The following is a 14666-nucleotide window of genomic DNA, read 5'->3' as shown; positions in this document are numbered from 1 at the left end:
TTGTATTTTACTGCGTATTTAGCTGCTTTATTTATCAATCGTTTCAACACGACGCGCGGTTACCTTCTAAACCAGGGGTGGGCAAACTGCAGCCCGCGGGCCGCATGCGGCCCGTGACAACATTTTGTGCGGCCCGCAAAGGCACCGAGAAAGGCAGTAAAACTATTATTGAAAATTTTGTTGTTGGCGCTAAAGCCTGTCCTCGAAACCAACGTATTTTGAAACGTTTCGGTTGCTAAACATCCAAGAGCATCAAAACGGAATGACTTAGTTCGGTCACAATTGTGATTTTTGATTAGAAATCCAACTTTCGGTATTATACTTGGAAAAAAGGTTCATGGGTGTGTTGTAAATTCGTCCTCTTTGCGCAATTAGATGCAAATCATTCTTAACTTCGGTCCCTACTCATTCATAATGAGATGTCTAAATCAATACAACAGCGAAATTTTTTGTTGCGGCAATTTAAAACACCATTTGATTCCGGCCATCCTAATCACAGGCACAATTTATCAAATTATGAGGAGCAAAATAAAATCATTCGTAATATTAAATGTTTGAGACAGCTGCAAATGATATCGTGTATGTCGTCCTCACTCACATAAGTACGTGAAAAGGCAAGCTTAACACGGTATGCCTTTTACTGAAACGTACTGAAAGTGATATGCTGGTTATGACGCTGTCAGCACTCTGCACTGTGTGTTCTAAAGTCGACCAAACGCAAAATCATCATATATCTATTAGCTCATCGCTGCTTAGTGCTTACATGTATCAATTTCCATTATTTCTTAGGAATCGGAACAACTTACTTTCGTCGCCAATTTTGACAAATTGATTTGAGGATGGCCAGCTTATAAAATCTCGTTAATGTTCCTGAGGCACGTGCGTTCATCAAATCAATGTTGAAATTGTTTGTGTCTCCATGTGTTCGGTTACTGTATGGTTACTATATAATCAAATAAAAGTTTGCGTCGTGGCTTATAATTCCGGTTATACTATAATGCGACCCACGAAGGGATTCATATGTTGAATGCGAGCGAGCTGACGCCCACCCCTGTTCTAAACCTCCACCGCCCCCATTTGCTCTCAGTGCCCTATACAGCCCAATTTTATAGCCAGCGCCCCCAATCGCCCATTTCATGGCCAGCGCCTGTTCACGCCCGCATATTGGAAGAATTATATAGAATGTTACATTCTATAAAATAATGCTTCTAATAAGCAAACTGTAAATATCGGAGAGTAAGTACATCTCAAAATACTTCTACTAGCGGAAAATTAGTATTACTTGAGTATGTACTGCCAATAGAGGAGTATTACTTCAGTATTTCGAACAAGTAGAAGCTCTTCGCTAATGGTGACCTCTGGTTTCAATCAATAGCGAGTGTTTGGACGGGGAAGTTCATTCCATTTCTTCGGTAACTAAGATCGTGGTGTCAAGGTGCTTTGGTTTTGAATGGTAACGTATGCGACACGCTTGTTTTATTGTTTCCGGTGAAATATTACTGATATTATGAAATTGCTTGAAAAGGGTTGTTATGCCACCTCATATCACGCCTTGTTAAATAATTTGATCAGTGCACGGAAACGCAGCTAGGGTTGGGACTTCGGGATCAAATTTGAAATCCCGGGATCGGGATTTCCCGGGATTTTCGCTCCTCAATCCCGGGATTCCCAGGGATTAGAAAAGTAGTAAAATACACATACAAATTATACAAATAACATTTAGTCCTTGTGATATTGAATTGACGCAAAACATAAGAGCATCAAGAGTATCATCGTTTAGATCTGGGGTCCCAAACTCCAATTTTATCGCGGGCTAATTTCGTAGTTTTTGAAGACGCGACGGGCAGCAGCATCAAATAGGTGTATAATATGTATTTCCCAGTACACATTTTTTGTCGGACCTTGCAGATTGGCATTCCATACACATTGTGAAAATGTAATACATCATTGTAATATTCACGGTTGCCACGAAAAAGTCATATTTTTCAATATTTTTTAAAAAATATTGTTGTGCTTGGTATAATTTGGCGACATAAGGAGTTATATAGACAGTTAGAAACCATGCGAGAGGACAAATGCATCGTGTCATCGTAAAAGCTGTCGCATTATAATTTAGCAGCTAGTGGACGTTTGATGTGTGATAGCGATTCAGGTTTTTGGAGTGGTTTCAGAATGAAATTTCAAGTTCTCAAATCCGAAATCTGAAATTTTCGAGTTTAATATTGTCGAATGCTTGAAAAGTCAAAACGCCGACGTGGGCCGCAAAAACAGTTCTGGCGGGCCGCGTGTTTGAGGCCACTGTTCTAGACAATCAGCCGAGTTAGTGACACTGCTTTATTACCAAAATAAGAGATATGGCGCTACATAGGCCTTGGTAGATGCTGTTCACAAATCCCGGAATTTCATCGGGACCAATCCCGGGATCGGGATTGCTTCAAATCCCGGGGTCCCGGGATCGGGATTTCCCGGGGTCCCAACGCTAAACGCAGCATTCTTCTGAAATTTATTTACCAAAATCTGAAAGAGTCAATCGGACAGTACCAGTAACAGCTGATTCGTTGATTGAGATAACTAAGTGATGCAGATCGTATATGACTGTACTAGTGTACACAGACAGTAACTCGCAAACTATAAACACTTGAATCCATTATTACTAATTAAAAATTGACAAGGAGCATTAGCAGCAAACGAACCTATCTCGACGAAGCCATAACTCTCATCTGGGTCATTCTATGCATATATTCTGCTATCACGAATCATTCCACAGCTACGACGCGCCCGAAGATTGTATTTTGGGCGAAACAATATCACAGTATCGGATGGAAATTCGATGAAATATCGAATGGAGATGGAGGCTGCGAGGTGTCTTTTGACCGGAGGGAGGCTTCCGCAGCAGACGCTTTGATCTTTTTCGCGAAATCTTGCCGACCAAATGATCTACCACCACCGCATTTGAGGTGAGTATGAGCCACGCGCATAGACACTAGCATTTCAGCGATGTTCCGAGATTGCGCTTTTAAATCGCTGAATCGCGAGAACTTGAGACATGCCACATACTGTTTACTCCTCCTATACTATCTTCGTCAATGTATTCATCAGGCCGGCTACGATAGGGTTGCCATGCATCCGGCGATGTCCGGAACTTTACTGTCCAAACTGCGTCCGGAGGAAATGCTATAGTATGCCTAAATTTCTGATATTTGCCATTTCCCTCCCACTTTTTGCACTACTTTTTCCATTCTCTGCGCGTCAAAATTGTACGCGTTAAACCTGTCTGCAACTCGTGCATGAAGTGTCCGAGATTGTTTATCGGAATTTAGGATGACCAGCAATAGGACTGGGTTATTATAGTCCAGGTGTTCTCAAAAAGTTGAGCGGAAACTGTTAGTAAATAAAATTTTAGAACCACATACCATAGCTTCCAAATTGAAAAAGGGTCCTGATGTATTTCGTAAGTCCACATAAACAAAATGGGCAACTTCTCATGGATCCTTTTCAAACCGCAAGTCGATTCACAACCAAAATAGGTTTGGACCCACTGGTCTAATGAAGGTATGCAGCTTGCTGCGGTGCGGGTCGTCATTTCTGCTCATCAATAGTCTTATCAGTGTGACATGAACATGACTTATTGATGTACAATTTCATGGACTGCATTTGGAAGGTCATCACCTCCACCAGTTCTACGTCTAACTCTGATCTGATCGCCCTATGGGGGCCCAATACTATTCACAACCGATATGGTCGACGTATACGATATCAATTGGTTATAACCCGAAACATAACTGTCGGTTCAAAAGTTATAGCACGTAGATATAGATCATTGGTACTGAATGGATGTTCTGTCGATGAAGACAGCCGACCGTAAAAATGCCGCATAACGATGTAGTTATAGTTAAAGATATGTTTGGTCCGGGTCTGAGGCCCTTTTCTTCAAAGGAGCCATATTTGCTAGGGATTGTGTGAACGTGAGGTTCACGTTCGCGTTCTGTGTGTGAGCCTCTGAAATTTAGAGGTTCACGTTCACAAACGAACCTTGGTAGGTTCTGCACTGTGAACCTTTTTTCATACATAACAATTTTCACTTCATTATACAATCTTTGGTTGAAATTTATTGCATTTCAACTGAGGGCCACTCTGTGCATGGCACTGGGAACATAAAAAAATCAATACTAAACGAGCATGCACCTTGACAATCTCAAACATTTAACTTGCTTTGTTACAAAAGTTTGCTCGAAATATCCAGCTTTCCGTTTGTGACTATTTATTGACTCTCAGCTGTGAGCTTCACCCGCATTCACACAACATCAAGCACTAAATACACTACATGTAGGTAGTCCGCGAATGATGCTTATTCAACCAATCAATGAAACCATAGTGTCCTATATGGTGTCGACACAAGCAAATCGCACGGTTCAATGAAATTGTATCACGTCACAGTTTCCATTTGGCTACAGGCAATTTGACGGTGATTTTTGACCGACTTGCCGAGCATTAAATTTGATGAATCGGGTATCAATCGAAAGCTGACTCTGCACTGATTACGAAAATATAAATTTTATTCCACTCATGGCCCTGGAACCCCCACAATCTGCCCCAAATTATTCATTGTCGAGTAGATTGGCAGTGTGACGCAACAATGATGTCTGGCGAAACGAGAGACTAGCTCAAGAGCAAGGATGCGGCCGAGCAGCGAGAGTGGGATCAGCTGACGTCGCGGCAATAGATATGTGCAATCGCGTCGCAGAGAAACGCTGCGCTGTAGATACTTTTTCTATTTGCTTCGGTACAAGCGAGCACGCCTTATCAGCCTTACCTTGACTTTTAAGGGTAGAACTGGGTCCACAGAATGTATTTGGTCCCTACCAATTTTCGCGCAATGTCCTTAAGCTGATAGAGATATGTAGACTACGTCTAAGTGGTCTACATTGGATATGTCAGATTATTATGATATCGATTGCCTTAGCCCGCTTGTTGCGTAGGGCTCCAGAGATGCGTTGTGCTGTGGATACTTTTTCTATGCGCTTCGCTAAAAGCGAGCACACACCAGCCTTTCCTTGACTTGTAATGGTAGAACTGGGTCCACAGAATGTATTTGGTCCCTACCAATTTTCGCGCAATCCTTCGGCTGTTAGAGATATTTCTAGTAAGAAAAATACACTTTCAAGTAATAAGATTCACTCAAGACAGCAAATTTAGATAATGTAAATACATCATATTGTAGTAATACAACTACAGTGTTGAGTTTTCACTCTGGTCCCCATAAGCACCACGTCGGTGACCTTGCCAAATTCCGAGAAGGCGAAAAAGTGCAAACTCTGTTGGGCCGAATGGACAATGGACATTCAGTTATTCACAGATGCGAAAAAAATACTGCAAATCCGTTTTACGTAAGTTACATTAGGAATATATATACAGGCTACAGAATGAATATAATTCAAATATCTGTGATACCACTGTATTACTTTTGACGCAAAAGGTCCCCGGCATTCAAAAAAACTATTTGGTGATTGAAAAATGCTAAGCCAAATTCCAACGTCAACGTCAACGTCACGTTTATAGTGATATCAGATATATTCCAGTGAAAAACAAAGGTATGAATTTGGTGGTAACATTTTGCAATCATTTGGCAGGTATGGCCCGCAAGCTTTCTAGTAACGGATTGAATCCGGACAGCGATACCAGTTTAATTCGACACTCCTGCTGTTAAACTTTATTCAACAATCAACATTTTACCTGCTGCATTCGCGGACCAAGTCCTACCCATACGGATCAAATAAAAGCTTATTGTAATGTATGCTCATATGCTCAATGCTCCTTGTTCACACTTACCATAAAAGCGACTATAGAAAGTATCGACACCCGCCATCAACAGCGCGACGTGTCTCTGGAGCCCTACGCAACAAGCGGGCTATGGCAATCGATATCATAATAATCTGACATATCCAATGTAGACTACTTAGACGTAGCCTACATATCTTTATCAGCTGAAGGATATTGCGCGAAAATTGGTAGGGACCAAATACATTCTGTGGACCCAGTTCTACCCTTACAAGTCAAGGAAAGGCTGGTGTGTGCTCGCTTGTACCGAAACGCATAGAAAAAGTATCAACAGCGCAGCGTTTCTCTGTGGCGCGGTTGCACAATGCACATGCGACGTGCACGATGCAATGCACATGCGACGTCAGCTGATCCCACTCTCGCCGCTCGGCCGCATCCTTGCTCTTGAGCTAGTCTCTCGTTTCGCCAGACATCATTGTTGCGTCACACTGCCAATCTACTCGAAAATGAATAATTGGGGGCTGATTGTGGGGGTTCCAGGGCCGCGAGCGGAATAAAATTTATATTTTCGTAATCAGTGCAGAGTCAGCTTTTGATTGATATCCGATTCATCAAATTTAATGCTCGACAAGCCGGTCAAAAATCACCGTCAAATTGCCTGTAGCCAAATGGAAACTGTGACGTGATACAATTTCATTGAACCGTGCGATTTGCTTGTGTCGACACCATATAGGACACTATGATGAAACTGATATCGTTGCCTGATGTAAAAAATCTAGTAGGCGTACGGGGTCAATCTTGATTTCATATGTTTATTGTATCATGAAAACCAAATCCGTGCGATTGGGGTGTTGGCTACTGCTGTGTAACCTGTTAAAGGGGTGGCATCGGTAGCAAGTACAGAAACCCGTTTTACACTCTGATCAATTTAACGTAGCAATTATACTCAGACGCCGAATACATTGATATACTGATTTATGGGATTATTATATCATTTGATTGCCCCAGTTGATACTTTTGGCGACGTTTAAAACGCCAATGTGTACTTCAGCATTGTGGCATTATGTGGCCCGAGTCGTCGCTAGGTGTCGTGTGCATTTGTATATATCACTTCACTGAAATGCAGGGTTGGAATTCGCAACATGACGTCGCGTGACGTCATGAGGTTCGCGTTCACACAGAACCTTTCAAAAAGGTTCGCGTTCACACGAACCTGAACCTTTCGGAGGTGCACTCCATCCCTGATATTTACCCTATATTTTCAATTGTCTATGCGACAATACCGATCCATTTCGACGTCACAATCAAAGATTCGTGACGTCATGACTAAGAAAATAAAAAATGCTTTTACTAAGGCCATGTTTTAAACCAGAGGTCTCAAACACGCGGCCCGCCAGAGCATTTTGTGCGGCCCGCGACGACATTTTAGATTTTTATTAATTTGACAATATATAAGTGTAACATATATATTTTCAGGTCATAAAGTGAAAATTCCCTCTTAAATTGCTCCGATAGCCTGAAACTATTCATCAAACTTCACTATCACATCAATTACAAACGAGACCATGTAGTGGAAAATTCACTATTTCGCCACATTTCCAATTCATGATGACAAAACCTGACCCTTAGACGCTTCGTGACTGGAATTTGAAAGTTGGACTTGGGCGCGACCTTTCTTAGAATTACTCAGACTCGGGCTAACTCTGTGGCAAGATGAAAATGACTCGGATGGATTCGAAGTGACTCGGAATGCCGTGAACGCAACAAACAAATCGCAACAAACTAATCGCGCATCAGGGGAATAGTGATAGATTAGAAGGTAGTAGCTTGGTATTTCGCTAACTAAGCAAGTAGTTATGGCAATCATTGGCAATCTGTTAGTTATATCTTTGGTCGCTAAATCATATTATTAAGGCCACTTAAAGGTACGGAGTACCGTAGTAGTACGCTCCAAATATGTAACAACAATGGGCCGTTCGGCGTTTCGACATTTCACTCACTAGGACACATTCATTAATATATTTATAATATATTTATACATGTTTCTGCTCCTATATTTGAAGATATTTGACCATGAGATTAATAGCCTACTTATCAGAAGTAGGGGAGATGTGGTACCGATGGATCAAAAATTGCAAAATGATCTCTGGCCCTCAAATCTTCCGCCGAGAATAGCAGATCTTTTGCTGTCTCAGCACTTCGATACAAGCTCTACCTATCGCGGACATTTACATGAATATCCGCATTTTCAAAAAATATTGATAAACGTTTAAAGTTTGTTGCTCGAACGTGTCATCGGTCCCCACCCGGTGGGTCCAAAGGCACGCGACCATGGGACCTATGAGACATACGCTCAAAAACTCAAATTTGTTAACTTGTTTTGTTGTGTACTATAAGCTAAGCTACAGCAACCAATGAAAAATGTTTCGTCGCGACCTTCAAGAATAAAATAGATTATATCAACTCAACTGTCGGCATAAAATTATGTTTCGATTCACGCCTAAACTTACAAAATTAATGCCACATACATATATTACCCGCAAATCGACATTTTGACTTTCAAATGCCTCGTAATAGCGATAAAACACCACAGGTAACTATGATTTACAGCCTATATATATGTAGGCGAGTTTCTATTGTTGAGTGATTAGTTGGTCTGTCTATTTTGCTTGATTTGGCTATGGTAGCCTACCATAGGTCCCCCACTCCATAAATATTGTAATTGACTTGAAAATAGTCCACTCGCGGATGGTATTGATTCAAAAAAATATGTGCTATTATATACCCTGATACAAGCCCTATACTTCACATCAAAATTTATGGCGGGTTTGTTAGTCCGAAAGGTGATATAGAATAATGCAAATGTCGATCCAAATTTACTTTACACCCCCTAAATCGTAAATCATTCGTCACAGACCCCATAACTCAGGCAGGTCGATTTTTTTCGCATGTGAGGAAAGATTCTGTCAGCATGTAATTGTAGACAAATTCACGGAGTGTAATCATGGAATTATCATGAAGAATTTTTCACGTATTTTCGGTCCCAGTGATCCATCGGTACCACATCTCCCCTATACCCGAATCCTGGATCGGAATTACAATGCCTAACCTAAAAATGTTTTGATTTCAGATCAGTCTCTATTATCAATCTGTTAAATCCAAAATATTCATAGTAGCTGCAAAATTAAAACCCGACAGCTTTTATGATGGCATCATACATTTGTCCGCCCATATGATGCCTATATCTTAAAATTAATATATATCAAGTGGAACAACAATTCTATTCAAATAGTTATAAATGTGATGATTCTTTTCGTGCCAGGCCTAAATTGATACAAGAGTGAATCACATTTTGACGACGTGTGTTTACTGTCAGTCTGCTTGATCGTCTCACTTTCAATAGGACAATTCATTCCCGTCAAATATGGCCTACTTGAAAAGACATAGAATACCCCTTTAAATGCTGCGGCCCGCGGCGTCGTCAAAACTGGGAAACCGGCCCGCGAGAACATTTGAGTTTGAGACCTCTGTTTTAAACTTATTTGTTTTAAATTGATTTTTTTTGTTTTGAACGCAACCCTAGATATATATACCAAGGCTTGAATACCATTATTATGTGCAGAAAGACGAACCAAGTCTACGTTTGGTTTTCCCACGAATCTCCTTGGACTACAGGGAATTATTACCAGCATAAACTGACCGAGTATAACAATTTCTTCAATTGGACTATGACTTACCGAACCGATTCCGATGTACTTGCCGCAATGTGGCCGACGCCGGCCATGGATTATCTTCTCTACAGAACAGGAAGGTAAAAACTATGGTTGTTCTGTTCAATCCCAAAGAACAGTAATGCAATATAAAAAGGACGGATTTCCTCAGTATTCTCATATAAAGTTTTCCATCTCGAAGTAGCAAGCTTACGTAGGTCTTCCCATACTCAAACCAGTTTTTATCGTCATCGTCATAGCAAACCGGATATAATTTGTGCAGTGCCAGGCTGTGCAATGTGCATTTGTCGTGGGGTAGTAAACATGGGGGATCTTTGAACAGTTTTCCCGCCGACATGTACGATTTAGTACGCCTATGAGCACCGTTCAGGCATAGCCTACTACAATAATTTAACTTGTTTTAATGTCAGAACGAAAGATATGGTTGACACTGGCCTGGAAACGAAGGTGGGATTGGGCCAAGCGCATTACCGAGAGCAAACAGCACGTTTGCTAAAGATCAAAAAGGACCTCGTGGCTTGGATTGTGAGTGATTGTCACATCACGAAAGGAGCGTCCAGGAGACTAGAAGCTGTCCGCAAATTGGAAAATGCCGGTAAATAACATCCGTGGTTCTAATAATACCACATTCATGAATTCATAATTTGATAAATCGGTTCATTTCAACGAACAATGCATTCGTATGATCACATTCATTCATTTCACTTTCACATTCACATTCATTCACTTGCCTGCAACGGCACATACGGAGTTCAGTGCGAAATTATGTGGCCATTAGCATAAGCTTTGATGTAACCGTCGAATTGGCGATCGACTTGTTGAAAATGATGATGGCATTTTTAAACTCATGTACAATGTACATGCAGCAGATGCCTTCTAAGCCTGCATCGCCCCCATTTGCTCTCAGCGGCCCCTACCACCCCAATTTATGGCCCAGATGGGCGCTGGCGTCCACTTTGGATACCACTGCTGTAAACAGTTCACTAACACTAATGCATTTGTCTCCGCTCAATTCGGACAGTTGGGTTCCGCTTACTTTTCGTCGACATAGACAGATAATCAATAGTTCGTTAGTTAGTGATAATCACACTATTATGTGTCAAATAAACAAACAAACAACATAAAACGCTCATAAGTTATACTATAGAATGTAAACGTGGAATGGCAACGACCGAATTTGCAGCTTCGTTCCGCTTCGCTGAAGCTTTACTCAGACTTATTTTACGGCAGCTACTGTAGGATTTCAGCCAATCCAAAAGTTGTCTTCCAGAGCTCAGAATTTACTGAATCTGGTCTTGATCGAAAGCTACTGTCATATTGATTACGAAAATATCAATCAAAATATGGCCAGGCTCCGTACTTAGATGAAAAATCACCCTCAACATCTAAAATCTGCATTGTTCAGAACAATCGGATGACCGCAAAACAATGGCCATAACGATGACCCATTGCGGCTCTTCGATTGTTCGGACAATGCCGATAATTTAGACTTGGAGGGCGAACTCTAAGCGGTTCAGTGCCTGATCATATATACATTTACATTTTCGGAGTCAGGGTGACAGTAGCTTTCGATCAAGACCAGATTCAGTTGATTCTGCGCTCTGGAAGACGACTTTTGGATTGCCAGAAATCCTACAGTAACTGCCGTAAAATAAGTCCGAGTAAAGCTTCAGCGAAGCGGAACGAAGCTGCAAAATCGGTCGTTTCCATTCCACGTTTACATTCTATAGTTATACTTTCAGGTTAGATTAATTGAACAGTATTTTCGACGCCGAACTACTCAGCAAATGCATTACTGTGTAACACACGCACATGGTTTCAAATCGTACTTTTTGATATGCCCCACCAACACAATTAACTGCCGGACTGTCACGGAAGCGTGTTTACTTTTATCTTCGCTTACTTTAGTGAGCTTGAAACCCAAATGTCAAAGCTCACAGCCTATTCGCATGTGATCACTGATCAGTCCCGACATACTTACAACACAACAACTTACATACTCACAACGATACTTATCATAGCAAATCAAAGGGTTGTTTCAACTTGCGTATTGTGTCTCACATTTAAAAGTAAGGAGGTATCTTTCATCTTTCAAGGTCTCAAGCTCGCAAAATACGGAAAATGCGCCGGCAGACCGCTCCCATTCAACTTCACCGTCCTATTTCAAACTCTGTCGGCCTACAAATTCTATCTCGCGTTCGAGAACTCCCTCCATTGCGCCGATTACCTCACCGAGAAAACGATATTCAACAGCTTCATATCCGGCACAGTGCCGGTGATACACGGACCAAGAAAAAGAGACGTAGAGAAGATTCTACCGAGGGGATCGTTTATTTTCGTTGAAGACTTCCAAACTCCGCAAAATGTACTTGATTATTTAAACTACCTCGATCAAAACGACACTGCGTATAAAGAATATTTCAAATGGTGGATGGATCCTGGCGCTCAGACTTTTCCTCGATATGGATTTAATTTCGGTGCGCAATATATGCCTCGGGTCGCGTCATTACCGTGGTACAACCACACAGACGTTCAGGACGATTGGTTGGAGTACGAACGATTTGGTCTGTATCATTTGTGCCGACGTTTGAAGAGAGGCGATCACCGCAGCCAAGCGCAAAGCGTTTCAAATCTTGCTAATTGGTGGTACGGGTCTGAACCGCCTGAATGCCGGAACTGAAGAAACAGGCGTTCGAATTACAAGGGTTTTCTGTTTGGCCGGTGAGCCTTGGCAATATGCGGGCCTCCGGTCCGAGCATTTTTTGCGCTCTGTTAGCCGTTGCAGCAATTCAACATGTTACCATACAATATTCCTTTAGTTAAACATTCCGTTATGTTAATCGATTTAACACAGATTGCTCAGCGAAACGGATGAAAGGACAAACAAAAAATATTATATTCAAAGTTCTAGTTCCGTGTTTATATATTATATTGTCCTGTCCTCGTCCAATCTAATTTTTTACAAGATTTAAATGAACACTGTATCAGCAAAATTTGAATATGTCACTCAGTAACATCTTACTTAAATGGATGAAGACATCCTTCAGAGCAGGGGCTGCCAACCCGTGGCCGGCGAAAAGGTTTCGAGTGGCCCGCGGGGTAATCCTCGAAATTATGTATATTATCAAAAAATAGTTTACCAACACTAAATAACAAAAATTTGATTAGCTTGATCGCAAAGTTTAGGATTTTGATGCCTAAAATATCAATTCCGGCGCATTGGCGTACCCAGGGGCCATGCACATTTTTGATATCGTCGTTTATGACCATAAAGTACAATATTTCGCATAATATCCGAAATCTTCGATATTTATGAGCTCAAGCGCCGAATGATCCAGCCCTTTCCAAATGAGCCAAGCGGTATATGCAGAAGCGACCCCCAATATATGCAAGTAACAATAATATGACCGAATGCATTCGTTGACTTTGAAAAAATTATCGCGCAGCGCGCGGCTACGTGGTGGTTCCACACTAACTCTGTATGTCATAATTGTTATTGATTTTGATGCGTATTATTGTAAGTATTGTTTTCGCCGTTACCTAATTGAAGGGTCATCAATAGGGCAAGTTGCACTAAAATCGCGAAAAAGTTTCATTCATAATTTTTGTTGAATTATTAGGGTACGAGATACTCGAAAGTTTCCGTTGTATAACTTAGTTTATGAAGAGCTGTCAAATTTGTTACTTCGCAATTTAACGGTCTGGCGAAAACGCCAAAAAAATACATTTTTCCCGGCAAACAGCAAAAAAATTATGCAACGCGGGAATAGTTCCCCCAAAAAAGTCAAAAAGTGGAGCGATAACCCGCTCCCCCTAGAACAAGTCGACCAACAGCTAGTGCTGGCTCGTGGAATAGGAAAAATACAAGCACCACTCTCCTTCGATTGACACTTTTGTAACTGTCTTCATTATCGGTAATAGTCACACCGACGTTCAGTTATGCGTGCAACATTAACAAGGTAAACTCAAGACATATAAATATTGGATATTTTATACTCTTTAAATATAATATCAAATAATACATCTGCGCAGCTGCAAATGTCGCGACCTATTCTTTTGCGTTTTTTTTTTGTAACGGCAGGTAACAATATACGTATTGTGTGAACTGCAGGTATGCATGTGTCACGTTACCAGTAGCATTAATTTTGCATTGTTACTATTCTCCGATGGTCCTACTTCACTGTCACCAATTGCTACTTATATCTAACCATTCTGTCGTTGATATTGAATCGGCCGCCCCTTTATGTATCAGGTTTGCGTATCGTAGCTAGTGCAAGTGGGGTTTGTTTGGGGGTATTCATGATGTTTGTCGACTACAGCGGTCATTTACACCAGGCCGATCATCCGCATTTTGATTTCGTATCTGCCGACTTGTAGCACAACCCTTTCTAGGCTTTTTGTGAGACACCGCTTTCACGGATGAGGTAGCAAGGAGGAGCCTAGATAATCCTCCAACACTTATAGATAGGAATTCTGAAGTCGACCTCGCTCGGATTGCAAGTGGGGTGATAAATCATTTGCGATACGGTTGTGCATTGGTTCTTATATTGGGTATATTTTGTTTTCTTGTGATGCAGCCTCATCGCAATCGTTATAACGGGTTGTATTGTTTTCGAATATGCGTTTGGGTAAATCTCAATGAATAAATGTAATCGCCAATAATTGTAACTAATTTGTCAATGTACTCGTAATAATAATCGATTACTGCTATAGGTTGCTGTAATCTTAATCGTGCGTTTCCGGAGCAATCGTAATCTAAATCGATTGCGACAGTAAGCCTCCTATGTATGATTCTGATGCATCAGTTTGTTAATTTCAAATTAAGTAATATCAGTCTAATATTAAACTCGAGGAAATGGTGGTTGGCGTCGTATGGTCTCCGTGACTCAGTGTTTGTATAACCTGAATGAAGCTAAATCACGGTATCGCAATATCATTTATCATTTCCGGTTCGACCCGGTGGCGTAGCAGCCACTAGGCGGGTATGGCCCTGCGCCAGGGGCAGCAGGCTCCAAGGGAGCGGAAAAATGAGCAGCACAGTCTACAGTACACAGTCGGCTAAAGCAGTCCTATAGCTTGCGACCTGAGAGCCAAAATTTAATGAATCTATGGTCTCAATCGAAAGCTAGTGTCGCATCGATTCCGAAAACACAAATT

At 41.3% G+C, this 14666-nt stretch overlaps 1 protein-coding gene across 2 annotated transcripts in view; it reads left to right on the top strand.

Moving 5' to 3' along the window:
• LOC145438361 (4-galactosyl-N-acetylglucosaminide 3-alpha-L-fucosyltransferase FUT6-like) overlaps window positions 1-14370 on the top strand; it is a 55536-nt gene extending 41166 nt beyond the window's left edge. For both annotated transcript variants that reach the window (XM_080315759.1, XM_080315760.1), the window contains 4 exons: window positions 2768-2957; window positions 9401-9589; window positions 9920-10104; window positions 11606-14370. In XM_080315759.1, the coding sequence (XP_080171885.1) occupies window positions 2768-2957; window positions 9401-9589; window positions 9920-10104; window positions 11606-12189 (1148 nt within the window). In that variant the 3' untranslated portion in view covers window positions 12190-14370. The remainder of the gene's footprint in view (window positions 1-2767; window positions 2958-9400; window positions 9590-9919; window positions 10105-11605) is intronic.
• The last annotated feature ends 296 nt before the right edge of the window (window positions 14371-14666 follow it).

Source organism: Botryllus schlosseri, chromosome 4 (assembly GCF_051294905.1).
Source record: "Botryllus schlosseri isolate E-star chromosome 4, Bs_hap1, whole genome shotgun sequence".
In the NCBI taxonomy this organism is placed as follows: domain Eukaryota; kingdom Metazoa; phylum Chordata; class Ascidiacea; order Stolidobranchia; family Styelidae; genus Botryllus; species Botryllus schlosseri.
Note: the sequence above shows the minus strand (reverse complement) of the source record. Positions and strands in the feature narration are given on the sequence as shown.